Source organism: Apiospora hydei (genome assembly GCF_038363865.1).
Source record: "Apiospora hydei strain CBS 114990 chromosome Unknown utg000006l_segment0_segment0, whole genome shotgun sequence".
In the NCBI taxonomy this organism is placed as follows: domain Eukaryota; kingdom Fungi; phylum Ascomycota; class Sordariomycetes; order Amphisphaeriales; family Apiosporaceae; genus Apiospora; species Apiospora hydei.
The window spans coordinates 4,670,679-4,697,755 of record NW_027117365.1 but is presented as its reverse complement, the minus strand read 5'-3'; the positions used below and the strand labels follow the sequence as shown (position 1 = coordinate 4,697,755).

General features: G+C 54.3%; 14 protein-coding genes across 14 annotated transcripts; 3 read left to right on the top strand and 11 right to left on the bottom strand.

The window, feature by feature from the left end:
* Positions 1–34: 34 nt before the first annotated feature.
* PG997_008723 (uncharacterized protein) lies at positions 35–590 on the bottom strand (the record flags this gene model as incomplete). The annotated part of the gene is made up of 3 exons (XM_066813038.1): positions 35–313; positions 440–490; positions 549–590. The coding sequence occupies 3 exons, from the start codon at positions 588–590 to the stop codon at positions 35–37; spliced, it is 372 nt and encodes a 123-aa protein (XP_066668380.1).
* A 1,008-nt stretch (positions 591–1,598) lies between these two features.
* PG997_008722 (uncharacterized protein) lies at positions 1,599–3,583 on the bottom strand (the record flags this gene model as incomplete). Its single annotated transcript, XM_066813037.1, has 3 exons — positions 1,599–1,690; positions 1,765–2,671; positions 3,410–3,583. The coding sequence occupies 3 exons, from the start codon at positions 3,581–3,583 to the stop codon at positions 1,599–1,601; spliced, it is 1,173 nt and encodes a 390-aa protein (XP_066668379.1).
* A 208-nt stretch (positions 3,584–3,791) lies between these two features.
* Positions 3,792–4,436, bottom strand: PG997_008721 (uncharacterized protein; the record flags this gene model as incomplete). The annotated part of the gene is made up of 2 exons (XM_066813036.1): positions 3,792–3,894; positions 4,213–4,436. 2 exons carry the CDS (start codon positions 4,434–4,436, stop codon positions 3,792–3,794), a joined length of 327 nt encoding a protein of 108 aa, XP_066668378.1.
* Positions 4,437–4,936: 500 nt separating this feature from the next.
* PG997_008720 (heterokaryon incompatibility protein-domain-containing protein) lies at positions 4,937–5,411 on the bottom strand (the record flags this gene model as incomplete). Its single annotated transcript, XM_066813035.1, has 2 exons — positions 4,937–5,049; positions 5,126–5,411. 2 exons carry the CDS (start codon positions 5,409–5,411, stop codon positions 4,937–4,939), a joined length of 399 nt encoding a protein of 132 aa, XP_066668377.1.
* Positions 5,412–5,493: 82 nt separating this feature from the next.
* PG997_008719 (Heterokaryon incompatibility protein) lies at positions 5,494–7,001 on the bottom strand (the record flags this gene model as incomplete). Its single annotated transcript, XM_066813034.1, has 2 exons — positions 5,494–6,580; positions 6,667–7,001. 2 exons carry the CDS (start codon positions 6,999–7,001, stop codon positions 5,494–5,496), a joined length of 1,422 nt encoding a protein of 473 aa, XP_066668376.1.
* A 599-nt stretch (positions 7,002–7,600) lies between these two features.
* Positions 7,601–7,922, bottom strand: PG997_008718 (uncharacterized protein; the record flags this gene model as incomplete). Its single annotated transcript, XM_066813033.1, has 2 exons — positions 7,601–7,703; positions 7,822–7,922. The coding sequence occupies 2 exons, from the start codon at positions 7,920–7,922 to the stop codon at positions 7,601–7,603; spliced, it is 204 nt and encodes a 67-aa protein (XP_066668375.1).
* Positions 7,923–7,940: 18 nt separating this feature from the next.
* Positions 7,941–8,429, bottom strand: PG997_008717 (uncharacterized protein; the record flags this gene model as incomplete). Its single annotated transcript, XM_066813032.1, has 1 exon — positions 7,941–8,429. The coding sequence occupies one exon, from the start codon at positions 8,427–8,429 to the stop codon at positions 7,941–7,943; it is 489 nt and encodes a 162-aa protein (XP_066668374.1).
* A 419-nt stretch (positions 8,430–8,848) lies between these two features.
* On the bottom strand, positions 8,849–10,989 carry PG997_008716 (uncharacterized protein; the record flags this gene model as incomplete). The annotated part of the gene is made up of 2 exons (XM_066813031.1): positions 8,849–9,419; positions 9,542–10,989. 2 exons carry the CDS (start codon positions 10,987–10,989, stop codon positions 8,849–8,851), a joined length of 2,019 nt encoding a protein of 672 aa, XP_066668373.1.
* A 576-nt stretch (positions 10,990–11,565) lies between these two features.
* On the bottom strand, positions 11,566–12,662 carry PG997_008715 (protein kinase; the record flags this gene model as incomplete). Its single annotated transcript, XM_066813030.1, has 2 exons — positions 11,566–12,202; positions 12,292–12,662. The coding sequence occupies 2 exons, from the start codon at positions 12,660–12,662 to the stop codon at positions 11,566–11,568; spliced, it is 1,008 nt and encodes a 335-aa protein (XP_066668372.1).
* A 676-nt stretch (positions 12,663–13,338) lies between these two features.
* Positions 13,339–14,343, bottom strand: PG997_008714 (uncharacterized protein; the record flags this gene model as incomplete). The annotated part of the gene is made up of 2 exons (XM_066813029.1): positions 13,339–14,257; positions 14,324–14,343. The coding sequence occupies 2 exons, from the start codon at positions 14,341–14,343 to the stop codon at positions 13,339–13,341; spliced, it is 939 nt and encodes a 312-aa protein (XP_066668371.1).
* A 1,300-nt stretch (positions 14,344–15,643) lies between these two features.
* Positions 15,644–16,936, top strand: PG997_008713 (uncharacterized protein; the record flags this gene model as incomplete). The annotated part of the gene is made up of 4 exons (XM_066813028.1): positions 15,644–15,725; positions 15,814–16,624; positions 16,717–16,768; positions 16,793–16,936. The coding sequence occupies 4 exons, from the start codon at positions 15,644–15,646 to the stop codon at positions 16,934–16,936; spliced, it is 1,089 nt and encodes a 362-aa protein (XP_066668370.1).
* A 151-nt stretch (positions 16,937–17,087) lies between these two features.
* Positions 17,088–18,152, bottom strand: PG997_008712 (calcium-dependent phosphotriesterase; the record flags this gene model as incomplete). The annotated part of the gene is made up of 1 exon (XM_066813027.1): positions 17,088–18,152. One exon carries the CDS (start codon positions 18,150–18,152, stop codon positions 17,088–17,090), a length of 1,065 nt encoding a protein of 354 aa, XP_066668369.1.
* Positions 18,153–21,044: 2,892 nt separating this feature from the next.
* On the top strand, positions 21,045–21,552 carry PG997_008711 (uncharacterized protein; the record flags this gene model as incomplete). Its single annotated transcript, XM_066813026.1, has 2 exons — positions 21,045–21,405; positions 21,548–21,552. The coding sequence occupies 2 exons, from the start codon at positions 21,045–21,047 to the stop codon at positions 21,550–21,552; spliced, it is 366 nt and encodes a 121-aa protein (XP_066668368.1).
* A 1,317-nt stretch (positions 21,553–22,869) lies between these two features.
* Positions 22,870–24,748, top strand: PG997_008710 (MFS general substrate transporter; the record flags this gene model as incomplete). Its single annotated transcript, XM_066813025.1, has 4 exons — positions 22,870–23,233; positions 23,305–23,432; positions 23,500–23,518; positions 23,595–24,748. The coding sequence occupies 4 exons, from the start codon at positions 22,870–22,872 to the stop codon at positions 24,746–24,748; spliced, it is 1,665 nt and encodes a 554-aa protein (XP_066668367.1).
* Between the last annotated feature and the right edge of the window lie 2,329 nt (positions 24,749–27,077).

The window sequence follows — 27,077 nt, the reverse complement described above, 5'->3', positions numbered from 1 at the left end:
ATTTAAAAGAACCTAGTTAATCTACTCCTTTTTCTTAGGCAAAAAAGTCCGCCAACAACCCCACCGCCGCGGCCCCCGCCGCCACGACCTCGTCCGCGTTGGCCCCGAGGTCGTTGGCGCAGATGGTCCAGACGCCCGAGGCCGCGTGCAGGGCGCGCGCGACGTCGTCGCCGTGGCAGCCGACGTACGTGTTGAAGGTGGCGACGAGGCCGGTGCCGGCGTCGTCGAGCTGGGCCTGCCAGTCCTGCGGGTTGCACCAGTTGAGCGGGGCCGTGTCTTTGCCGCGGAGGTTGTCGATGAAGCCGCCGCCCCCCTGATTCGTAATTAGTATGTGAGACTTGATATGGAGGTTTCACGAAACCCTGAAGAGTGAAACTTACAGTCGCCGGTGCCTTGGGCCGACCCCATGAGGTTGTTGGGCACGTAGACGCCCACGTACGGGAACGTCAAGTGGAACTTGTAAGCGCAATAGGCGCCGGCGGCGCGCGGACTAGGTCGGCCTCGGGCGAGGTGCTATTGTTGTCTACTGGCGCCGCAGACCCGAGTACGGCCATACTGGCGAGGAGGAGAGAACTGAACATGAACTGCATGGTGATTATGTTGTATTCGTTCGAGGGCTTGGAGTAGAAGATATACAATATGCAGGGGAGTGAAAAATGTCTCAAGATGGCTGGAGTAGAGGGTTGGTTTGCAGTACTGTGGAAAGACGAGTAGCAGAACGGGACTTGAGCTGCACTTTATACTCTTTATCTTTCTTTCGGTTTCCTAGCATCACGGACACTATGATGCTACTAGCATTGCTTTGGTGATCATCAACGCCGAAGGATTGCTGTGCAATGACGATCTTTGTCTTCTTCATATCTAACGCGTAGCATGTCTCAATCAGCGAGCGAACATGTAAATACCGAGCTTACTGTGGTATGTCTGGGATCGACGCAGCCGCAGCCGCTTTAAGCCAGAGATCTTTGCGGTTTGATAGATCCACGATCTTGTACTAGTAAGCAGGAACGGCTTGGCATAGCGTGCCCCTTGTCGCCCCCCGCAAACTGGCCCCTGCCGTGCTGTGGCGTTTTGAGACAGGCGTTAGCGTACGGAAGGACCCCTGCCATTGTCGTGATGATTCCTATTAATAGTGTGCTCAAGGGTCTTACAGAGTGGGCATGTGGGGGTGAGAGGGCGGCTCGCATTTTAGCTGGACTGACTTAGTTGGACATGATTGTAACTACAAGCACCAAACCAGCCCATACTAGGCTATTTGAAGATGACACATGAAAATCAGAAAATCTTAGAACACACCCTCAATCCAACTGTGGTCGATTCTACGCCAATAAGACCCAATCGCCTCACCTGCTTATTGATTACCCATCGAAGTAACATAGCAAGGCTGACAGGCCAGAATACTTAGCAATGCTGAATGTACCCGGCGAAATCATTCCATTACTATTTACTAATCATTGCTAGCCAGACTCGCATGCCTATAGCAAATGCAGCAAAACGGAATCGTAGCTAAGAGCAAGTGGATGTGTTGGCAGGTCCATGGTGTTATGCTCTCAAGCAACGAGGCCAAAAAAACACCCCCAAGAAGCCATGCAAGTTCTTCACTGAGCCGGTAGACCCATCTCGAGCCAAGTGTAAGATCCAATTCTTATAGGAGTTGCTACTTCTGTCTCCTCACGTCGTCGACTCGTACCTAGTCTACTACGTATGTTAGCGGTTGTGCTTTCTCGTGGTTGGGGAGTAGCATCCCAATTGATTATCACGTACCCTTTTTATAAACGATACGGCGAAGCATCGCCAGTCTGGCCCGACCGTATCCACCGGACGAGTTCGGGTCCTCCTGATCTCGCTCCTGCTTGGCCAGAGCATAGGCCGACATTGTCTTTTTGTTGTTCAACTCGTACTGGAAGGGAGCGAACATGTGCTCCTTGCCCAGATTGCCCTTCTTGATCAACATGCGGGTAATCTCGACGGGGATGTTGGGATGGATCGACTGGCCGAGGGGCGAGAGCTGGCGGCGCTGACCGGAATCGGGATAGACGAACGAGACAGGCAAGATGATCTCCAAGACTGCCTTCCACTGCTTCTGGGTGCTGGCGCAGGTGGTCTTGTGCATCTGCTCCAGGAGCCACTCGATGGGGCGAAGCAGTCTTCCCGATGGTAGGAACACCTGCGATCCGCCCTGCATGACCTTGTCGGCTCCAGCCTCGAGGAGCGCCTTGGCCATGGTCGGATGGCCGTGGACGATGGACAAGATCAGAGGAGTTGTTCGGGGCGGGAGATCTTGCGGCCACATGTCGAGACTACCGGGGCCGCCGGGAATGATGTCGAATGACATGAGATCCAGACCCTGCGTCGGATAAAGGGCCTTGACGCGCTTGAGGGTCTCGACCCGTCCGTTACGCGCGGCATAGAGGAGGGCCGGCTCCGTTCGGTGGTGGTACAGCGTCGGAAGGACCCCCTCATGGAGATTCTTGCAGGACGCGGCCAAATTGCGGATGTCGCTAGTGTGAAGGTGGATGAGGATGCCGTCGAGAACCTCCTGAGGAATGCGGTCAGGGAAGACGTTGGTCTTGACTGCTGAGTCGCTCTTGTGGGCCTTGGAGGCGGCCTGGCGGTTCTTGCTGTTCTTTTTTGCGAGCCATGGTAACCAAACTGTCTCTCCTTGTGATTGCTAATGGCAAAGCAAATGTTGTTAGTGCTGATGGTCAATGAAGTGTTGGTGATGACATGTCTCGACGTACGCAAAAAGAAGAGAGAATGCTCGATGTGGTCAGTCTTGCTCAAGGATAGTATGATAGCCAAAAGATTGTTGAAGCAATTGATGACGTGAAGCACTGGATGATCTGAGTGACAGAAGCAATGTCCAAAAAGCGAAAGCTGGGATTTTGGTTTGTGTGCGCTTGAGGAAGGATGAACAAGTGTAGGTGATGCTGGCAAGCCTATAAATAAGGACAGGGAAGGACGAGGCCCCACTCGAAATTGAATAGAAGCCAAAATCAGCTGGTTCGCATTGAATAGTAGCTGGAACTGGTAGCTGAAAACCAGTGGGAAGGGCTCAATAACTGGCACCTACTGAGATCCCAGACACTTGGTAAGATACAGCGTTGGGGAGCACCTCAAACAATGGGTTAGTTGTCAACATCTATACACCAGACTGATAAGAATTAAGAGAAGGATAAGCTGTGGTACATATAAAGTAAGAGATGGATGTATGCAAATCCGTATTTATTATCCATTGTAGAAGGGAAAGCACCCCGGTGCGCTCTCTCAAGCACTGATGGCTGTCTCGTGGGCTATCTTACTATAAGAGGTGAAGGGCAGGTGGTTGTATGTTACCGTCTTCATCTGGTGCTTGTGTTCTGTTGTGTGACCCAAACTGTTTGCACCACAATCTCTCATTCACGCTTACAACCGGTTGTCGCTTGACATCGCACTGGCTTGCCGACCTAAGAGGTCGTTCCTTTGCCAGCGGACTGCCGAGGTCTTGTGGGATAGGAAGAAATTTGTACCGCAGAATCGAAAGGCCGATCTTGGTGCACAACTCCATCAAGACATGCCGCCCGTCCTTTAGAGATAACAACATAATTGAGTCAAGAAATCCATCTCTGGAGTTTGTCGTCTAACATGACCACTTCTTCAACCAAAAGAAAGGGAAAAGAACAGGACCCTCTAATACATCCACCAAAGCTGGGACTTGGCATCCCATCTAAAGACACTTCGCTGCCAGCCTTGTCTATCATGAGCCAGAGCTCAGGCCGGAAGCGTTCGAGGCCCTGGGCCGCGGGGAGAATCTAGTCGGCCTTCGCCGAGAGGCCGGTGGGGGCTCCGAACAACTTCGGGCGCAGGACCGGGTGGCTCGGCATCTCACCATCGGTGGTGATACGTATGCCACAGCTGTTGCCATTTTAGTGTTTTGCTGCTGTTGTTACCGAGACCCAACTGGATGGATCCAAAGCTTGGCTTGGGCGCCTAGTTACTGCACATTTATCTAACGAGCAGCTGTAGTGTGATGGAAGTAGTGTCATGACCCTATCGTTGCCAAGTAGTAGCATCGTCAGCTGTCAGTTGATAGCCCCTGGTGGGGGTATCTTGAATACTTACTGCGGTACTGTCAAAGTTGCGACTATGCCACGTCAGCAGGTCCGTTAACGCACGTATGGACATCGAGCACGACGAGCGGCCTGATAAACCGCTTCATGAAAGACTTGGTACACAGGTGAGCCCAGCGCCAGCGAGCGGGCCATCGTGGGCGACAGCAACTCGTGCAGGCGCCCGTACAGGACTCCGACCGCGGGCTGGTCACTCTGCCTTCGCTTCGCGGGATCTACGTAGTAGGGGATGACTGTGAGGGCTTGGGGGTACAGGATGTATATGATCAGGCAGTAGAGGAGGAGGGGCAGGACCACTTCCGCGCCAAGGATCGTGGAGTGTTCCATCGAAAAAGTCTATTTTAAACGCAGCAGTGTTTCTGATAACCTTCAAAACGCCGGGACATTCTTACATGTAGATTGCTGACTCCGGTTGACACCGTGGCCTGCCGTGGGCGGGGGCTTATGTCTGGGACGCATAAAGTGTTGTAGTATTCGGTGATTCTATTTGTTTACAGGCGTGAGTACTGTAACGTTAACTCGCTGTTTTAATTTACTGGCCAGTCTCAGAGCCTGCACGATGGGCAAGTCAATATGCACTTCCACGTGTTGGAGCAGAGATCGCAATCTAATGCCTGGTCTGACTCGGCGCATGGAAACATTGTATGAATCCCAGTTTTCATATGGCATTCCTCCAGTGAGTGGCTGACAGCTCCCAGCCCCTGAAGCTTATTTAGGCTCAATTTGTAACCAGCCCACCTGACAGGTAGGGGTTGGTGGGTGGTATGCATATGCACGTCCCCGTCCGATAAGCTCGGCCAGAGCCTCTCCCGCCTGCATCATCAGTGTTACCTCAACACGACCACCTCCTGCGCCCCCTCATCTTTAGACTTGAACGGGTCGTCTCTCTTGTCGCTGTACCGAATGAACACCACGCCGACCCTCGTGAACTCTCCCGCCTCTTTCGTGCAGGTAGTTAGCACGAGGCATCTTGAAACCCACAACCCGGAAGCTATGCGCACGCGCTGCATAGGTACCGCAGATAGCTTCGCGTCTTGAGTCGGCGTCTCGCTGTCGGGGGAACCATGAATATGTTTCATCCAGATCCCCACCCCAACCCTTCAAACCTGTCTTCGGATCATCCGGGTCCAACTGGATCGCATCGTCCTCGTCGAGAATCACTTGTCTACACCAGGTCTTGATTCTCATGGTCGCAGGCACTGCTGTTTGATCGATGCTCACGACGGCCTGCCACTCGATCTCCCCGGCTGAGGGCAAATAGGAGCACCTTCCTTCCACTGACGCCCAGGTCCAAGTGGGCATGTTGTTGTCGAGCCTCCCGATGATATCGGTAGCGGTATGAGCACTGTCCCTTGAACGGTACCACAACGCCATTCCTGGCAGATCATAATCCCACAGCCCCAAAATGCATCGAGGCTTCACCTTGGGATCGCCGCTCAATCTCCTTGATCAGTCCAGTGACTGCGATGATCTTGTCCGTCGACTGCGTAAGCTGGCAGCTCGAATACGTCTTCAGCAAGCCGATCCAGTGATCTTTCCACGGTACCATAGCTGAAGCTTTGTTTGTCGTCTCATTCGAGTGCTGCTGGGCATCGTCAGTACTGCCAATCTCTAGCCGCTGCAGCCATGTCTTCTTGTTCGCTTCGTCATCCCACGCCACGTCGCAATAGTGAGCCTCTGATGCTTGGGCGCAGCGACACTCCCAGTAGATGCCGTTCGCGCCGTACAGCAGAGTGCGCGGGGCCGAGTATCGCTCCTGTACGACCCAAGCTCTCGAGTGAAGCGGGGAGGCGCCATAACCCGAACTATTGACCTCTACCTCCCACAGCCGGCCAGGGTTCCAAGACGAGACGGACACACCCAGCTCATCAACGATACATGGCCTGAGGCGAAGTGGATTGCGTGCATCAGTGAAGCAACCCTCGTGGCTGCCGGACGACTTCAATGCCGCAATGGTCAGCACCGAGTTGTTATAGACGAGCGCCATGATCTCGGCCTGGTCTTTCCAGTCCTCAGCCGAGTCCTGGATGATGCAAAGCGAATCGATCCACAGGAACCGGAAGCCCAGCTTCTTGGTGATCAAGACGGCATCCTGAAACGTCTTGGGCAGGTACGACAGCCCGACGCCAGCCCGAAGCTCGGCTTCTGTCTCTTTAAGCAATCGAGGCACCAGTACTTGTCGGCCCCAGCAGTGACTCAACGCGACGTACTCCTGGCCGGCAGCAACGGTCGAGTCGACGAGACTGATTGTATCCTCCAGCTGAAGCAAGCGCTTGGGTCGAACCACACGAGCCGCATCATCGTTCTCGGCGCACAGTTTATGTTCCTCCAGGCATTTACTCAGCCACCTCTTCGCCACCCCAAACGTCTCTTCGTCTCCAGTACTCCTCCCCAAACTCAATCCCGCCCTCGGAGCAGTGCCCGGCCCCGCGACCCCCGCCCCACCGCCATCGTTCGAAAAGACCGGGAGACTGTACCCGCGCAAGCTCCCTCGCCTGCGCACTCGATCGTGACAATGAACAGCGCATCTCGATCCGCCGCCGGCAGGAGCACGAACGCCACCGTCCAGTCGCACATGCGGGCCGCCGCGTCGACGATATCGCGCGGCCGCGTCCACAGGGCGGCCTCGAACAGGGCGCACACGTGGCAGCCCAGTCGCGCCGACGCGCACAGCCGGCCGAAGTCGTACGTCGTCGCGAGGTACTCGGACAGCTGGGCCCCGCGCTCGCGGTGCCGCGCGACCGCTAGCGTCAGCAGGGCCCGGCAGGCGGGGCAGAGGACGTGGGGCTCGTAGCAGAAGGCGGCTTCGTCGTCGTCAATGGCCGGCTGCTGCTGCTGCTGGGCGGAAGCAGCAACAGCAGGGCCGAAAGGAAGAGCCTCGAGTTTGTTCATTGCGAAGGAGACTGTGAGGAATTTCTGAAGAGAATGAATGGTGGTTTCTCGAGGACGGCGAAGGGAGGTTGACTTGATCCTTTCTGGGTCGATATCAGCTTCAGCCACGCGCCCCACTGTCAGCAAGGAATCCTGCCCCTGCTCACCATCCTCGAATAAGAGAGCACATACGCCAGTCCGTTTTCCAGGCTGGAGAAATCAGTGTCAACCATGCCAGAACTACATCAAAACGAAATGTACGTTTCGAATCGCAAGGGATACAAAAAAAGAATTGTATTGTCGAAAGTCGCTTACTGTCTGTCAAAAGTCGCTATTGAATTACGACCCTCGAACAATTATGCCACGTGAACCATAAAACCATAGGTATGTATCCTGTCGCCCATTCCCCTCCGCGAAATCGCCTTTCAAGGCTATTCAGGATCATTCCTGCTCTCTCCGCACACGCCTTGTTCCGCCAACGCTTTATACTCAGCAGATGTTGCCGGGAGTCCAGCCTCTCTCGCATAGTCAGAGATGCGGAGGTACCTAACACCGGAAGACCATGGTTAGCAAGAAACTCCCCGGAAAAGCCGCCGACAGATCCCAAACACTGTTCAAACTTACGTCTCGTCGAGGATTTGCCCCGTGATGCCCGTGTTCTTCAACATGTGGGCATGCGCTATTGCGATGCCCATCGCAGTCTGGGGATCCGCGAAGCCCGCTCTTCCAAAAATCGAATTTGTTCAGCAGATCCTCGAAATGCATCAAAGCCTGCCGGCGCATGTCGTGGGTCCCCGCCTCCGGCCCCTCGCACGCCGGGCAGTTGCACTAGAACCCGTACGGCGCTAGGTTCAAGCGCCGATCCGTGGACACCGCTATCGGATCCGTGTACGGGATCGTGATCTCCTCGTCCTTGCGGATGTCCCGGACCGCCGCGATCATGATGGTCTGCTTCTCGCTCTACAAGAACTGCGCCGTCGGCAGGCACGAGTGGTTGATGCGCGACGCCGTCGCGAAGACGCCGAGCTCGCGGTTGACTTCGCCGAACTCGAGCGCGTTGGTGCGGAAGCGCATCAGGATTCGCCCGACCGTGGGGGAGAGCTGGACGTCGTCCCACTCCGAGGGGGCCATGCAGGTCTCGGTGTAGTACAGCTGGTCGTAGATGGCCTTGTCTGCCAGGGACATGGCGTTGTAGAGGTGATTCACCGCGAGCTGCCAATGCAACCCCGACAAGACGATGCCGTCCTTCCGGGTCCGGGGCTTAGTGTAGTGGCCTTTCAGGTAGATGAGGGGCTTCTCTTCGATGATGACGGTGCTGCGGGGGATATTCCTGGTGGCGATGACGCTCATGCCTTTGTCGGTTTCGACGATGTTGTATCGGCGAGACACGTCAGCACTGGGCTTGTCGCGATCACGCAGGCGTTGGAACTGTGCTGGAGAGACAATCATGATGGGCTATTGTATGCTTCAATTGTCCCAAAAAAGTAGAAATGAATGCGGATCACTTAACAAAGTTCATGAAGCTGATAGAGAATGGATGGTGAAGTGATGCTAAAAGATTTGGGTGTCGTTCATTTTACCAAATGCCCCTCGGTGGAAGGGGCAAAGTGATTGCCCAACGTCAAAAACGTAGTTTCCATGGAAATGCAAGTTGGAAAGGAAGTGCCACTGCTAAACTTGAACATCCCGCTCATGCCTTCCTTTGGAAAGCCCGCAACTTCCACACATGTATGTTGGTGTATTATCCGTACCTACTGAGTTACTGTCTCTTCTCATGTCACTGTGGAGTTTTCCAACGAGACACTTTTAGTAACACATCGAAAATGACGTACACCTCGTGAAATAGGCGGAAACAGTTTCCTCTTTCATCAAACCCTTGTCGGCGTCTCTTCAGCTTCATCCGCCGGTTGTCCTTCGAGGCCAGAATTTCCGACTTTGCCAGCCCCTTTGCGAAACTGCACCTTCACCCTCTTCGCGACATCCGCCATCTCTGCACTCGTGAGGAGCTTATCATACTCATCCCGATCGATCCCTGCCGTACTATCCCCGTCGGGCTCGAAGCCACCCGGCGACAACAACCCCTCTGCCGCTGGCGCCGCCCCTCCCGGCCCGATGAAGCGGCCCTTGTAGTACAGGAGCGGCAGCGGGTCGCTCTTCCACACGGCCTCGGATTCCCAGCGCCAGACACTGCGGAGGATCATGCACAGCATCATGAGGATGTCCAACCCCAACAGCGCGGCCGGCAACACCAGCCACGCCCACTCGACGCGCGTGTACGCGACCTGCCGCAGCGCCGTGCCCTCTACGCGGTCCGCCGCGAAGCTGGCCCGCAGAAAGCCCTGTCGGATCTGGTTCGTTGTCGCGCCGGCGATGGCGTCGAAGCGGTTGGTGATGGTCTGGACCGAGGCGTTGCGCCGCGCCCAGAACTCAGCAAGCCACCTGCGTACAAGTCGACGAGGTTCGTTGTTAGTATTTAGATGGTTACGGGGAGGCCAGATTCACCAAGTTTGACTTGCCATAGGTTGCCACAGGAAGCCTGGCCAGCGTTACGAGAAGCATACGAGCAGGTGCCGTTCAGAACCTTCCGGTAGGCCCCTCCCATCAGCAAATACGCCATGGTCTCAATGCGCGTAACGCATCCTTCACTTGCCAGCTTCGTCGGGTAGTCCGGTGCTGCATCAGAAGTAAGGAGCCTAATGGCCTTGGCACCAGGCGCGAGCGAAGCATTGCCAAGCGAGTAGGTGCTGTTATCGACTCTACAAGCTGGTTGTATCGCTGCTAGAGTGCCGAGGCCGTATATTTGCAATCCCACGCTCTGGCGCACCCTTTCCACATCGACCTTGGTATCGTTGTAACCTTCGGTTATGTCTGGAACCAAGGGTGTACTGTCCACTACCACTTCGGACAACTCATTCCCTCGTACTCCGGCCGCATAGGAACGGAGGCAGGGGTACAGGGAGCAGGCGACTGCCCTCGGGACGAAGGAGGCCTCTCTGTCGTAAACACCCTTGGGGAGACTCATTGTAAGTACCGTAGTATTAACAAAAGCCCAGCGGGCGACAGAAATCGCATCAGCATTCATCACTCGTTCGGCCCATCTCAGGCTACCCGAGAAAAGCGAAAGCCAGGGTGTAGAGTCGCCTAGGATGAGCTGCAAACCGTTCGGGAGAGTGTAGGTTATGGTGCGATTCCAAATCTTTCCTTGGACTGTAGAGTTCTGGACCAGTGACCCTACATCGGTGCATGTGTTGCAGACACCTATCGATGTGTGTGTAACGCCGGTTTCGGAAGACAAGATTGGAAAGCTGCAGTTGCCCGTGGGGCAAACCGGAGAGATCACTGAGTCTTTGCTAGCTGGGTTAGCAATTGCGTTGAGCATGACACTTCTGTTGCCGGCATCGAAGCTCCACATGGCATAATCTGGACTATCCAGGGTCCGATAGAAGGTTCTAGACCAATTAACCCCATCAGAGGGCTGTGCCAGTGTCGCGTTCATGTAATTAGACGTTGCCAGGGATGCCGTCCCCAAGCCCGAGGGCATCTCTTGGTACACGGTCCGAATGGACTGCTGGGCAAACGGGCCGACCGCGAGCGAAGAGAGGACGATGGCAATGGGGAAGACGATGAACGGCTGTTGAAGGGAAACCGTTGCCAGCAACCTTAGTGCCCCCAAGGAACTTCGGCTCGCCTCTTCGAAGGTCCGGACCTGGAGGATCGGCCGGCCAGCCGGCGGTGCCGACCAGAACCAGATCCATTTCTGTTGGCTGATGACCTCGGCGGCGGTCGCGGCCAGGCAGGCGCGGAAGAGTGTGGACAGGATATTGATGAGGGAGTTGAGGGTGATCTGCAGACTCCACTCCTCCTGCGCATGGCCGTTGGCATGGACTAGGATGGCAATGATGGCGACTAGAAGACCAGAGGAGGTGACGCAGAGGGCGATCTCCCAGATCCAAGGGCGGAGTGCGTTTTTCCAAATACCGGCGGCTAAACTGGTGAGCGGATGATCCATCTTTGCTCATGTAGATATGATCTGATTTGAAGGAAGCTGCTTGTGGTAGCCGACTATCATGGAAGCATTCGACGGTATTGTTCCAACGGGCTAGACCAAGGAAAAGGGGTTCTGATATACCTGCAGTACAGCGAGTTACTAATTCCTGAACGCACAATACTTCTCGTCTCTGGATGCCAAGCTAGCCTTCAGTATCTAATAGATAGCGCTCGACCGACCACATGCTGGCCTCTAGAACAGCAGCCTCATCAGCCGCCGTCAGCCACCGTCAGCGCCACACCAATCTTGAAAGGGACAGAGCCATGTCACATGCACCATTATCACCAGGAATATGTAAATACGTGTCAACATGGCTTCGTTCCACATATACTGAAGCTCAATTGCCACAGCCCGTCCCCTCCAATCTATGAGCGTGTTACGCGAGGCGCGGTGAGTAACCGCTACATGGGCTGCACTTACATCGACGGCCTCTACGCCGGGTCATTTCCGACCAATGCCCATAGCCGTACCCAACTAGCTAGCTAGTATCATGCGTCTGAGTACATATTTCTTATCGTTACATAAGTAAATAGCCAACTAGCCACAGTCCGCCTGCGCAGCCATCCTCATCGCCACGACTCCTCGCAACCCAGCCGTGACTTTCAAGTATACCGACCGAAGCACGCATCCACACTCGTGTCCCGGTACACCCCAAACAGGCTGCGGTAGCCCGATGTCAGCGCCGCGGTCCAGCAAGACATCCACCACATCCCGGAGGCCCAGCTCCATCGCAAGCTGAACGGGCCTTCCGCAAGTAAACTGTATCGTCGGATCCTCGCAGTCCCACGGCAGCTCCTTTTCGCGGCCCGCGCCCGGAAGCCATAGATCATGGTATCCGACATTGGGGTCCGCGCCGTGAGCGAGGAGGAGCTGCACCAGCTCCATGTTGCCGTGACGTACTGCCCGCACGAGCGGTGGGATGTACTCGGCTGGCTCTGATTCATCGTGGGGCGAGAAGTTATGGTTGGTTTGATTGATGCCGCCACGATGAGGATGTGGCCGATCGCTGGCCTCGAAGTCGCAGCGCACCCCGTGGGCTAACAGCTCTTTCGCGATTGCGAAGTTCTGCTTATCCACCGCTTGGCCCAGGGCGCGGGTGCCCGTCACCCGATCCAGGAGTGGCGGCGGCGATCCTTCTTTATGGGCGGTGAGGAGTATCGTAACAAGGGCTAGGCTATCCTGCGACACAGCCCATTGCAGTGGCGATGTGCTATTGCTGGTAGGGGTCCAGAAAAGGGGGTGTTAAGGTTTACATCACCGTACTCTACAAGTATCTGAGAGATGGCAAGGTCGTACCCTCCCAGCAATGCTGCCTCGAGGGCGTCTCGTATCTGCTGTAGAGAAGGTGGATGAGCCTCTTGCGGAGACGAAGCAGAGTTGAAGCTTCTCGCATTTGACATGGACTGTCTTGATTGTTCGGCTTTGGCCGGTCGCTTTGCGCCGTTGGACGCATTGTAGAAATGAAATTCGCGAGATGCTTCGTCCCAGACAAGCGACCAGTTGTTTTTGTCTTCGGTGGTAGATTGAGCTGCCGACAGATTTTCCTCGATGTCGTTTGCTGGCGGAGGCTGAGGCTTAGGCATATCCGCCGGCCTGGTGTAGGAAAACCCGGCTTCCTGCAACCGCTGCAGCATAGCCAGTTCTCTTTCAGTTGGATAGCCAACCCCGTGGTCGCCGATGTGGTCGACTTTCCTGTTAAGCTTGAAGCCCGGTTCTTAGCCACGTTGATGGAGCTTCTGTTAGTCAATACCGGGGAAGACTGTCAGCTGCAAACGCCATGATCTTGTATATATAGGTGGAGATGAAGGTGGTATGGGTATATTGTACCGACCTTTCGACAACTTCCAGCCTATGTTGGGGTTGGTTTATCTGTGTCGCAGTCGACGAGAGTACTTGGTGTTCGATGACTAGACACATCCTCCACAGTTTCTTACCCCTCCGATCTAACCCGCCTCCACAACCGTGGCAGGGGAAAGTCATAGACCCGCTTTATGAGTCGATTGGCCGTACGATATAAACACGGAGTCCGGTCGTTTGTATTGGAACTTGCAAATGAGGACTACAGTCGTTTATTGAGTTACTCATGATACACTTGACAATCAGAGATACGAGATGGCTGTGAACAGTTTATTATGATTCTGTCATGAGGACTTCTTCTCAGAGGAACCAATACCACAATTGTTCCAGTCTCGTCTAATACAACAGCTTCAAGCCGATGGGTCTATTCCAGGTGCTAGAACCAAGCCCCCAACTGCAGAATCCATACCACATATCCATCCAGGTCCCGATCCATTGCCTCGTATCGCAGTTTCAGTCCAGTCTTTCGCTCATCTTCACCATGAGGGCAGAAGAGAATTCCTTGTAGTTCACGAGAGTAGGCCTGTAATCCTTGCACTTCGACAAGTCTTCCACGATGCAAGCACAGTAGTGAACAATCATGGAACGCATCTCATCTTCGTCGCGGGTGTTCTCGAACACGAGCGCGACCAAGGCCAGGATGTCGGACATGCGGCTTGGGTAGAGCGTAAACGTCTTCAGAGTCTGGTAAAGCCGGTGCCCCGACAAATCGCGGAGGGCGGTGATGTCGTACTTGTCGGCAATGATGTAGAGGCTAGCGTGGCTGCAGAATACGACGGAGTAGTCGTCACAAGGGTCCGAGTTTCCTCTCGGCTTGAAAGGGGTTTCGGGCATTGACCAGTCGGTTCTTGCGAGGAAACCTTTGGCCATAGCAGTACCTTTGCGCGTAATGCGGCATTCAGGACAGTATTCGTCGACCTGAAACTTGCAAGAGGTACATTTTCGACCGTTGAAGTTTTCGCTGCAACCAGGGCACGTTTGTGGACGTAGATGGGTTGTGTAGTTGGATCCTTTAGGGCAGGTACGGTGCTCGGCTGGCGCGCCAACGGCTTTGTCTCGAAGAGAATAGAGCGCTCTCTCGGGCTGGTGAGTCGAGACGAGAGCTTCACCGTCGAGCTCAATATCTGATGCGTCAAGGAGAATGTCCGGCTTTGCCGGCACGTAGTCCTTCGTGTAGGCCCACTGAATGAAGCGGACAAAGGTCTGGTCGTCGACATCGTCCCAGACCACGCGGCCCTCTTGGGCCTCTTTCATGTCGCCATCAAGTAGGACTCGCAGAGGAGCGGAAAGGCGGGTAAGGGCGTCGGCGTGGACTACGAATTCCGTTTGGTTCGGGCCAATCACAAAAGTGATGGGACGCGAACGGAGGATGCTGATTGCAAAACGTCAGCAAATTGGGATACCAATTGGGGGAAAACAGTAGATGCATAAGACATACACATCAAACGGCGGTGTCATTTTTGCCGAATTATCGGAAGTCTCGTTGCGTTGGAGCTGTGCTCGTTGGTTGCCTATCTTTCCTATGTTGGTTAGGTGAGCGAATGGTTAGTAAAACGGCTGTGATTCAAGTACCTTAAAGCTCAATCTGAAGAATGTGATTAGGGCCCGGGATTCTCGATTGATTCTTTTGCTTATCAGCAAATCAATCGATTAAACCTTAAAGCAGCATTCTCAGGCCAATAATTACAGGTGGTAATTGGCCAGGCAGCATTTCTTTCCTTAAATGCCACCCAGCACTACCAGGCAGGTATGCACTGGAGGTGCTACGGGTACTTTGTGTAGGATTCTAGGTACTTACTGCACGCATTATCTGGACCTGGGCTATGGCGGCCATTTAATTATGCAGCTTTAGTTGACTTATCATCACTTGATCTTAGAGAAGGCGTCTGATACGACAGATCAAAATGGTAAGAATTCCCCAATTGCAATCCATGGCGTATCGTGATAGCCTTAACTCGGAGGCCAGGCTCGATGCTTGCCCCTGAATAAACGACCCGTACGATAGTGGCTCGCATTTCCTTTGCGATGCCAATCAGGCCAGAACAATCAAGCTCACATGGAATGGGACTTACAACCATACCCAGTCATACGCCAAACTTGGGCCACTAGATAACCAGAGACAAGGTGGAAGTACAAGGACTTGGCTGGCTAGTAATTCATAACAAATGATCCAAAGTCGATAACTTGACCAAATTCCTTTCATGTCTATAAATACGTTGGCAGGGCGTTTGAGAGTACTCGATTCGTGTGGATGGATCTGTTCTGTATTCCTCGGGACGACGGCTACCCTCGAGCACCGAAGAGATTGCCAAGCAAGCCCAGACCTTTTGAAGGGCCAACTTCGGGTATGTTGGATTGAACAATGTGTCAGATCGGAGAGGGACTGCAGTAGCTTATTAAATGTTGAGCACCCTTCAAACTGGACTACGAGCGCAACGGCCGGCTCACGTCCCTATGGACCCTGAAGGAATACGGGCCGCGCCCGGATACGTGCATCCTGAATCAGGACTGGGAATAATTGACTTTGAATCCAGGAAACCCCCTTCGCCTCACAGTAACCGATGGTGCCTTGGACTACACGCCTCGGCAGGAACCTCTCATTTTCCACGATCCCAACTTCTGACTAACGGAGCGGGTTATTCCAAGCCCTAACATAGAGCGCTCAAGGAACGCTTGTTTATTCCTACCTTCCAACCATGAGTATGTATTGACTGGTACTAACTCGTCAGTTTTGCTCGACTATCCTCTTTGATTCACCATGACCGATCCTGCCAAGTACTGGCCCGGCGGCATTCCGGATGACGTCCGCTGTCACCCGGACCCGTTCAACGGCGACCTTGGTGAGGAAATCAAGGGATGGTAGCTATTCCTCGAGGTAAGCAAACAGCCAGCCAGCAGCAGTTTGATAAGACCATCATATTGCGTAAGGTTTACCGGCGACCCCCGCCGCCCAGGAAACCGCGATAGGTCGCAACGAGGTTAGCGACACGGAGGAGGTCGACGACAACTTCGAGGTCACGCAGCGCCGAAATCTGATGTGCCAGTGGGCGCGCATGACTCAGGACGAGCGAGACAGCTACCAGTCCCGGGCCCCCGTCCGCCATTCGGCTGGGTGGTACCCGAGCGAGGAGCTGGCTGACCCGAGCGTCGAGGTGGGATCCAGTCATACACGGACTTACCGGCACGAGAAGGGCGCCGAGGACAAGTCTGTCGTATGCATCACGGCGACGGCGGCGGCGGCGGCGGCAGCGGCAGCGAGAGAGGAAGGGTCGCCGCTGCTGAGCCCGCGGGACGCGGCCTTGCGGGCCAAGCAGCGAATTTCGTGCTACCGCCTCGATGCGCGGTCGTCCCGCGAGCCCATCTTCGCCATGGACATGGACGACCACGGCCTGGGCGTGGCGGTCCCCAACGCTGCCGGCGACGACCACAACAGAACAGTAAGGCCGCACGACTTCTTGCGCTGGTGCCACGTCGAGGCGGCCGACTTCAGCCATATGGTCATGACCCGCCGCAGCACCGTGCTTTTCTTCTGGGACCGCCCGGCTATCCTCTTCGTCGACCGCGAGGCTCTCGACTTAGGCCCGGCGCTCCTCTGCGCGCTCGAGAATAATGGTGCCGTGAGCCTGAGCCACCGCGTCTGGGCGTTCTCGTTAAGGGGGAAATGGGACCCTCACTCATACAGCGCTAAGGCGTTGCTAGTGGAAAACCATCTTATCTCTAAGCTTGGGTTGATAAAGACGTCAGTGTGTTGTGCACTGGCTTGCCTGTCTCGTTTATAACAACCAATATCTAGAAACAATGAAGGGCGAAAGGCTGAGCACTGCGATACAGGGCGAACATGAAGAGGGGGATCCTCGACTTCCTGGACGAGTTTGGGAGCTTTGTGGGAGCGTGGCCTGAGCTATAGCGGACCCTCATCGAGAGATTCGCGCCAGGGTACCTGGACCTCGAGGACGAGGGCCATGGTATGGCTTACGGGTATGACGACTCCCGTTTCCGGACGGAGGAGCAGCTGGAGCAGCTTCCCCCTTTCCGAGATGACGGGTGGTGATCGTACGCCATGTTCGGGGACTTGTAGCAGGGAGTCATAAGTGGAAATGAATACCGAGGCTTCGATTCAATAATACTTATTTTACTTCACATTTCTGACCCCATTATTCAGCACTCGGTATATAACTAACCCCTTAAAAATCGTGCCATTTCTAAAATACCGCCGGCCCAGAAAGCCTGACCCGCCACAGCTTCGTCTCGTTAAGCACAAACACAGTCCCATTCGGCGCAAACCCGAAATTCGCCGCGCCGCCCTCAATCATGACCTGCCCAAGCAGCGTCCCCGCGCGGTTCCATACCGCGAGCCCCGACCCGATACCGCTCCAGACGTTGCCCTGATTATCGACGCGGATCCCATCCGGGATCCCCTTGGGCGCGTACGCGAACACGCGGCGATTCGCGAGAAACGGCCCGTTCTCCGCCACGACGTCGAACGCGTAGATGGTGGCGGGCCCGGCCCCGTTGGGCGCCTCGGTTGCGCCCGTGTCCGTCACGTACAGGGTGCGGAACTCGGCGTCGAAGGCGAGGCCGTTGGGCTTGGCGAAGCCGTCGGCCACGGCACGCGTCCTGTTGGTCGACGGGTCGAAGCGGTAGACCTGGTTGGGCAGCTGGGGCGCGTCGCGCACGCCCTGCGCGTGGCCGTAGTCCGGGTCCGTGAACCAGACCGAGTTGCCGTCTTTGGCGTTGACGGCGACGTCGTTGAGGGAGTTGAAGGGCTTGCCGTTGAAGTCCGTCACGAGCGGGACGGAGACGTTGGGGTTGCCCGCTGGGTCCGGGATGACGAAGAGGCCGCCGCTGGCTGTCTTGGAGCCCTGAGACGTGAAGACGAGGCCGGAGGAGCCGTACAGCGTGCCGCCGTTGGGGAGGACCACTTGAGCGGTCGAAATGGGGTTCAGTGCTATGCTGGCCAGGTCGCCGGACATGACGTTGGTCACGGCGTGCAGCAGGATGGTCTGGTCTGCTGTCGCTGGATCTGATGCTACCTTGATCCGGTTCGAGCTGACGTACAGGGTGCCATTGAGGAAGACGCCCGCCTCGTGGAAGAGCGGCTCGGTCGCATTCTGAATGAGTTCAATCGAGGGCGTCTGCCCAATGATAGCGGAAAAGTCGTTGGCGATGACGGAGAAGTTGGCCAGGTCCGGGTTCGATAACGTGGGCGTGAATTGAGCTGCGGCCAACGACGCGGACGCCAGCACCACTGTCTTGGTGTTTCTCATGCTGGGCGGAAGGTTCTTGAAAAATGCAGCAAGGGAACGAGCGGGGGTGTCGCTCAAGGAATTACTGCGTAAAAGAAAACCTTCGACCGTTTACCTTTTGTACTCAGTCAGCGAGCGAGGCGTGCATTTTTCAGGGGTATTTCACCTCGAGTCATGTGGAGCTTGGCACTGCTACGCAACTAATCCGTGCCCGTTCACACGGTCACCGCATGACTGCCGCCCCGTTGGGAAAGAAAAACGCATCTACTGAAACCCAAAAACATCGTGATCCACCCGCGCCCAAGTCGGGTTTACTAGTAGGCTTGTTTCAATCTACTTCGGGGGTTCCCAGCTAGAGCTGCAACCACGATCGAGACCAAGCGGAAATGATGCCAAGGGCTTGGCGGTTACCATCCGCTCCACTACATCGGCCGTCCCACCTCGGAATTGGGCCGCTATAGATGGTCTAAGTGGTATATCCTTATTACATGTCCTCTCAACCGCAAGGTACTGCCCTGCTTGACTACTGAATCTTCTTGTTTATAGTGGCAGGTGTGTTTGGCTATGAAACCCATCCAAGTAAGTACTTAGAATTCCATCCTTATAAAATTCCCAGCGCTCTTTAGATATGCGTGCATAACAGCTACGGAAAGATATAAGATGCAAGAAAGCGAATTTCTTTTCCCCGACAGTCTAAGGCCAATACAAGGAAACGCATCTGGGATTTCAGTGTGAAATGCAGCAATCAGATTCCAGAGGTTTGCTCCTCGCATTCTCGTGTGCCGGGTGTTAGCTGCATTCCAAGCGAGGAATGACGTTGTTTTATGTGTTTTTTTTTCTGCAGGCTATGTGGCCTCTCGTGTTTGCTGAACCACACGCACATTTAGCAGGGTTCACTACATTCTTATTCAATGTTTGCTCGTAGTGGTGTTGGTTTGAGGTTTTGATGACTGGGGCCTCGTGGTCTCAAGCTTCTTTGTTCGACATCACCGGGTGTATCGAACAAAGAAACGACTGACCGGATGGCAACGGAGACGCAACTGAACTTGGCCAACGCCTAACATGCAGGACTGGAAGCATACGGCATAAAAGGTATCATTATATTAACCAGGCCACGTCCAGAATTTTTGTGGTTCAACTGAAATCTATTCCTTCAACTGCCACCGTCACATCCCCTTACAATTTCTCCATAACAGTTACAGATACACATAAGATACTATTTATGTGATTTAACTCCTCTGTTTTCCAATCTCGCCATTCAATATGCCGGCTCCTGACGCACCATCGGATGGTAGCCCAAAAACATCAGTGAGGTCGGGGGTAGTGGAAGAGATAAGACTCATTGGTATAATGACCACCTTAACGACTTGGAGTTAAAGCAACTAGACGAATGGCATGAAAATGTACGTGGTATAATGAAGGACTATGTTTTTGGTGCCTCGAGATCAATCAGTCCTCTGCCCTTGGGTACCGCAGGTACAGAGGCAGACCGAAACCAAGGGCAAAGCACTGTTTAAATGACGCCCTGATCCAAGCTCCAGAGTGTACGTATTGATCTTTACCTATGATATTCCTTGCTGGAGGGAACTAACATATTATGATACTGATCAGGGTTCTCGAAAGATTGGGCTATGTACCAAATCCTTGCCCTGTTGATTGATTGGTATATACCTATATATGACAGTGTGTCACATGAGAACTTCAAGAAACTAGTGCATTTGCTCTTAGAGCTTGGAGATGCGGATGATCTCCAGTCGTCCATTATTATGCCGGTTGAAAGTATCTGCGGAGAGTACTTTGAGCAGCTAGCAAGTACGTACGATATAGAACTACTAACCAACTTTCCACAGTATCTAACAAGCGTTGACAGTGTACCCGCACCCGCATACGAAGACTTGGTGCACATTTAACAAGATCACTGCGGCCTATCGCAAGCTATCCGCCCATCTCATCTTGGAAATGAAACATTGTATTTGCCCCCCTATGTTGAGGCTGGGCCGACTCGATACAAGCGATCTCTCCAATGCCGCGTTGCCAAATTACCTCCACAGACTTGCTCAATGGTCGGCAAGTATAGGAGATAAAGACCGATGGGACACGCTCTTCCAACATATAAAATGTCACAACTATGATGGGGACGACGACCGCGCATGGGATTACTGGGACCTGTACATATCAAAAATAAGGGCATTGGTAAAGCGACACAGTGTTCCCAGCAACTTTCGTGCACCCCTAACAATCGCGATGCGTGGCATGGTCGAGGAAAAGACACATATGGAAAAGCAGGAATGGAAAAAAGTTTCTGAGGAGCTATTTGGTCCTGAGGGAACGACCTGAAGTATTTATGTTAAAGATGGCCGGTTTCCTGGAAACGAAACATTATTTGGAGTGCCTCGTCTCGCGAATGATTTTATTGAGCAAGTCTCAAGATATATATTTCTTATGTCAGTTAACCAGACTACCTGATTTTGAATTCTTCGATGGTTTGAGGCTGCCTTCGTGAGGGGCGCCGTGAGCATCAGGTGCGCCCCTTTACAGATGCGTCTCCCGCGAACTATCCCCTTAACAGCCTATTTGCTGGAGGGAACGTCTCAAGTAAACAAGTATCCGGAACTTTCACGTTTTGAGAATTGCAATACGGTATATCACGTTCGTACTGCTAGGCTCGCAAATGGGGTTAGGCAGCTGGGAGTTTAGGCAGCAGGGCTGTGCCGCTCGTTTATTCTTGGCAACACACTCAATATCACGACCCATTACCCACCACCGCATTGATCCGATTGTCTACGGAAGCAAATTCCACCTGGTCTCTCAAGTATAATGACCGGTCGTTTCATATTCCCAGCCAATTGGAGAGAGCATCCATACGAGGAATCCCCAGTCCTCGAAAGCGAATACCCCTTCCATGAGATCTTAATGCGCGGGGGCTCAACCCACAACCAACTCGCCTGGGCCAGACAAGCCCTCGCCGACGGCCACGACGTGAACAAGGTCTACACGCACCCCGATCCCAACCACAAATTCGGTTACCGGGGCCGGCCTCTGCACGAATGCATCGAGTATCCGCCTTACTGCCGGCCCTGCCTGCACCGTGCTGAGAGTCTCGACCTGATTCGGTTTCTGCTGGATAATGGCGCAGATCCGCGGCTCAAAGATCGGTACGGCAAGGTGACGCCGATGGACCGCGCGCAACTGTGGATGGCGAGAGAGACGACCAACCTCAGCTTCCTGCGGGAAGCCCTCAAACTGATGGAAATAAAGGCTCGGAGTCTCGATGGTAAGTCATCCAAAGCTGATAGAGCTGGCGCCATTTCGCGTGGGAAAGCCAGATCATATAGGAAGTGCAGACCAGACCATGCTTACTGAAGCTTACAGACGAAGAGGCCATGGCGGGTGGAAAGCCTCCCAGCGGTTTCCAGGATAAGATCAAGTGGTATTTTGGAATGATGGGGGCGACAGGGTCAGCTAGTCAGATCAAAAAGGGGGAATGTGGGAAGAACTTGGAAGATGACGGTGAAAAGGACCCAGTAATTGAAAGCGAGGGTGCAAAGGGGACGGAGCAAGTTAAGCCAGACTGAACCAAGCAGCTCGAGCCAGAAGCCTATGGTAGCATCCACCATCCTACTCTTTCAAAAACACATAGCTATAGCGCGAAATCTGAACAGTCCTCAGATAGGTGTTTACCTACCTATGGTTTCCGGCATTGACGAGCTCATCGGGTTCACGCGGTCGTTGGCATCTTCGCGGCCAACGCCGGTAACCGCGCCACAGAGGACAAGTCAGACAGAGGTAGGCAGAGACGTCATGGGCAGCGAATGACGTTTGCAGTGCGAACCATGCACTGGCTTCGGAGTTTGGCGGGAGGTCGACTCGGAGTACACAAGTTATGAAGCAGCGTGATTTACTCGCTCCGATTCTGTGATCGGATCCACGGCACCTTGGGTAGTCGGCGGTACTGACGAAGATATCGATATCTGGTCCAGAATCGGACTATTAAGTAGTAGAAAGGCCGTGCTGCCCGGATCGACCCATCCAGGCTCTTATCTTGCCCGAGTGTTATTAAAGCTCGGCCGGCGCTAGAGCCGGTCGAAAAGCACGAGTAATACCCCACGCTATAGAGACCGGTGCAAACTTTCCCCCATCCGAACGCCTCCAAACGAGAGCAGACGTGTTGGCATTATTGCCGGAATTTCGGATTTCGCTATCAACGGGGAGATGCATGAATCTGCAAGGTACCGGCCAGCTTCATGCTAGAAATGCAGAGCCAAGAAATCAATATGCAGGATTCTTCGAAAGCATGTTCCGACGATTTGGCACGGGAGGGAATAAGAGATTTTCTGGCAAGCCTAGGCACCTTATCATTGGCTCGGAGTAATCGGATGAACTCAAAATAAAGCTCACGACAGTGCAGCCACTCTACGAAGCTTTCCACGCCCGAATCAGTGCTTCCCGTTTCGCTCTGCAGTGGAGTGGAGCTAGGCCCTTTTTAGACTTCGCCCGACTAGCCAGTCTACCCGTCGGGGAAGTTTCTCCAATCTTCTCTCTCGCCCATGTGCCGGTTTGACGACATGGCTTGCCGACGGGACCCCGACGATCCCCAGCTGCCTTTCTTCTTCCCGGCATCAAACACGACGATCGCACACACTGTCTCGCTTGCTACCATTCGCTGCTGGGGCACTCACTCAGTCCCGCGGGAGGAGGACCAGATTCTAACGGATAGCAGACACCACTGCTTGGCACCATGGAGATTCATGACAGCTCCGCCTCGCAGTTGCACGACACCGAGTCGTCGTCGGCCCCGGAGGACCACATTTTCCACCTCCGCGACTCCAACGGCTTCTCCATCGTCGCCGTCAACGGCGGCGGCGCCGCCAGGCTCCGGGCTGACTGCATGGACCGCGAGGAGGTCGCGAGCAAGATCATCGCGGCGCTGGCGACGGCCAAGCGCGAGCCCGTCGAGGCGGCGCTGGAGCTGTCCGAGAACCGGTTTGGGCAGGAGATGAGCCGCGCGGACGAGGCGCGGCTGGTCAGGAAGTTTGACCTCCACATTCTGCCCATCATTATCCTCTTGTACCTCTGCTGCTTCATGGACCGCATAAACATCGGTGAGTATACCTGATGCCAGTATTGGAAGGGAAGGGAGAAGAAGCTACTGGTTTTAACACGACATATGTAGGAAATGCTCGGTTGTACGGCCTTGAACAAGAATTGGGGATGCAGGGAAAGGACTTCCCGTTCGCCGTCTCCTGTCTTTTCATCACTTACGTGCTGGGCATCACGCCGGCGAGCTTGGTTGTGAAAAAGGTAAGGAGAACCAGGATGGCGATTTTGAGGTAGAAATAGAGGATATTGACAACGCTCCCCCTTTCAGGTCCAGCCTCGACGCTTCAGTGAGTGGTCCTAAGACTTTGAAGGTCTTCAGGGGGTGTCCGATTACGTCTTACTAACTCTCGCTGCTCATACCAGTCCCGATACTGTCGATAGGCTGGGGTCTTACTTCTTCATGCATCGGACTTGTCCGGACCAAACACGAGTTCTTCGTCCTGCGGCTTCTTCTGGGTCTGTTTGAGGCAGGCTACTTCGCTACCGTCTGCCTCTACTTCACCTTCTTCTACCGGCGGCGCGAGCTCGGGACGCGCATCTGCTACCTCTTCGCCACCACCGCCTTCGCCGGCTCCATCGCGGGGCTGCTCGGCTACGCCATCAGTAACCTCAACCAACGCGGCGGCATGCAGGCCTGGCGATGGCTCCTGATCATCGAAGGCATCCCCTCTATCATCCTGGGCGCCATCTCGTACTTCCTCCTCGCCAACACGCCCGAGGAGGCGACGTACCTGACCGCCAAGGACAAGACCTTCCTCTCAATCCGGCGGCAGCTCGACGGCACCCACCTCGGCGTCCCGGACTCGCGGGGCATCATCCAGTGGGACCAGTGCTTCGCGGCGTGGCGCGACTGGAAGGTGCTCGCCATGGCCGTCGCGCAGGTCGGCGTCGCGTCCATGCTGTACAGCTACAGCAGCTTCCTGCCCACCATCATCCACGCCATGGGCTTCGGCCCGATCGAGTCGCAGCTGCTGTCCATCCCCTGCTACTTCTTCGGCGCGCTCAAGTACCTGCTGGCCGCCTACTTCAGCGACCGGCTCGGCCACCGCGGCGGCTTCGTCGTGGGCGCCTGCATGTTCAGCATCGCGGGCTACGCCATCCTCCTCGGCACGGGCGGGCGCGAGGCGCCGCGCGTGCAGTACGTGGGCTGTCTGGTCGTCGCGGGCGGGCTGTTCGTATCGGTCGGCATGCCCATCAGCTGGGTCGCGAACAATCTGCCCAGCCACTACAAGCGGGCCGCGGGGCAGGGGACCATCCAGATGGTGGGTAACCTGGCGGGCATCTATTCGCCCTTTTTGTACCTGCCGCAGTACGGGCCGCGGTTCGTCGTCGGGCACTCCGTCACCGCGGGCTGCATCTTCTACGCCGCCGTTATCTTCACCGTGGTCAGCTACAAGCTGCGGCAGGAGAACTACCTGCGTGCGCGGGGCGGGCGGGATTACTTGTTTGAGGGGAGGTCCGCGGAAGAGGTTAATAAGCTGGGAGACAAACATCCGTGGTATCGATACATAGATTAGACATACATAATACTCCAAATAGGATTTCTAGATCAATGGTAATGTTTCATTATACTTCTCACATACGTCGTACTTCTTACATGGACTGTTAGCAACGTATCCCAAGGTCCGCTGCTTGAACTTCTTTATGAAGATGCGCCATGTCACTACATACTTGCTAGGAGCTTAGATGTGGTCTTACGACTACCCGACGGGGATGTAGATCATGGTATCCGGGAATGCCGACTTACGGGTCAGGGTGATATGCCCGATATCTCGTATGGTCTGCTGGTTCTATTTGGACCGGTCATCATTCTAGGTAGAACCCTGCTGTCCCTTGCCCGTGTTCTAAATAAGATGAGGTTTGCATTGTCTGGCCAGAGTTCTTCAGGCGTTAGATGTTCAAGTCTTAGACGGCCGACGTACCAGATATGGAAGTATCAAAGAACTGTGACAGAACTTTCTCTTATATTGTATCATTTGATTAATGTCTTTTATTATCGTTCTGGTCTCCCTACAACAACTATGCAAGCCGGAGAGGGTCAATGTGCTATGGCCGTTTTGATTTGCTTGACGTGCCTATGAGGCAGTATCTTCGGGATGATATTTCTTTCTTAGCGCGCGTACTTAGCCAGATGAGATATGCCTTTTCCTACAGACATAGCCTCGTACGCTGGCGAGCTTCCAGGTTCCTCATCTGGTGTCTACTTTGAGCTTTTATTCTCGCCACCTCATGTTAGAACCATGTCACGGAATTGTTGTCGTCTTTCAACCCGGGTAGCATTGTGGCCACAACATGGAGTTACATATTTGCCCCGATCTATATCTTGTCCCGAGTCGTCCTGATGATGGGAACATCCAGGACTATGTCTTATATGCCACCTAATCCATGTAAGTCAACGGCTCCTTACGCAATAGCTCATACTGGGCCAAAGACCCCCACCCTGCTCTTGGGTGACCATCTCCTCGGGTCCCACGTGGATCTCAACCAGTGCATCGGCGCTGGAGATATGAGGCCAAGAAGCCGCGAGGCGGGGGATGTTCATCTGTAGAGTCGAACGACAGGGATGCGGAACTGGTAACCCCGTGGCGTCACTTAGTACTTTGAGCGAGAGCCGGGCTTTGCAGTACCAACATTCGGTCAAGCCGCGACAGCCTTGACTAGTATCGTTACTTCCCGCCTTTTGACACTGCCTTGGCGTTCCGAGTAAAGTAACGAGGTTACATTGTTACATTCGCGATTATCTCCTCGAAACCTATCGTGCCGGCGAGACTATTGAATGAAGGCATCGTGTATAAACCGCGCGCCTTGCTGCGCAGACAGACACCTTATCGCCCCTTAGCCCGGAAGTCGCCGACCGCTGGAAGTGGCGCACCTAGGCACATCTCGGATATCCCATCGATCTGACCCTCCGTGCTGAGACCGGCTAGTTACCGAGCCCTTGTCCGTTCATTTGATGCAGTGGTACGATGGGAAACCCCATATATTACAGCTTCGAGCAACCAAGAACACGTGCACCATGGTCGACCATAGCGTCCTTGGCGCAAACCTCCTTTTTCATACCCAAAAGCTTTGCCACAATGGTCACTGTCAAGTTCACGGAATTGATAAAGTTTTCTGTCTCCTGCTTGGCATAATTTGTGTCAAATCGGTAGGGGTAGCCCTTTTGACTTTGGATGATATGACAAAACTCTACGTATCCCTGCATCCTGTTAACTGCGTCGTGGAAACCGTACCGAGGGAGGTTGGGACGTTTGGCGACAGAGGACATGTTCGGGGATGCAACCAAGGGACGATGCTGTATGGGTATGAAGCTGCGCGATGTCTCCGCTGTGCAATATTCGGGTCAGGATCTGCTCATACCACATAACTACCGTTCGCGCATTGACCAGATGAAGACTCCCACGCCGAGGCCGACAGAGAAACTCGCGAACGAAAAAAAAAATTATCACGGGGAACCTGTCAAAATAAAGTTCTCGTGCTAATTTGGCGACGACAGCGCCGGATTGCCGCCTATGCCGCTTCGAGACTTCGTGAGACTGGATTGTGGATGCCCGTTTGATCTCCCAAGGCTTTTTCGACCGGGGTCATGCCAGACGCCAGCAGGGGTTTCAGGAAACCCGGGGGGCACTGCTGCTGTTCGAGAACTTTGCATGAAACCACGGCCCAAACCTAATGCAATTGCGCCAGAGCTCAGGACCCAGAATCCCTCCTGTTTCTTCGGCGGTCTGGCCTGGACAGAGTGAATGGAATCCCGTCAATCAGATCGATCTATCGAACATGAGACGAATCGAGCCAGCGGGACGGAATAGCCGCGCCAACGGGTCGTGCATATAGTTCCCGTATCGT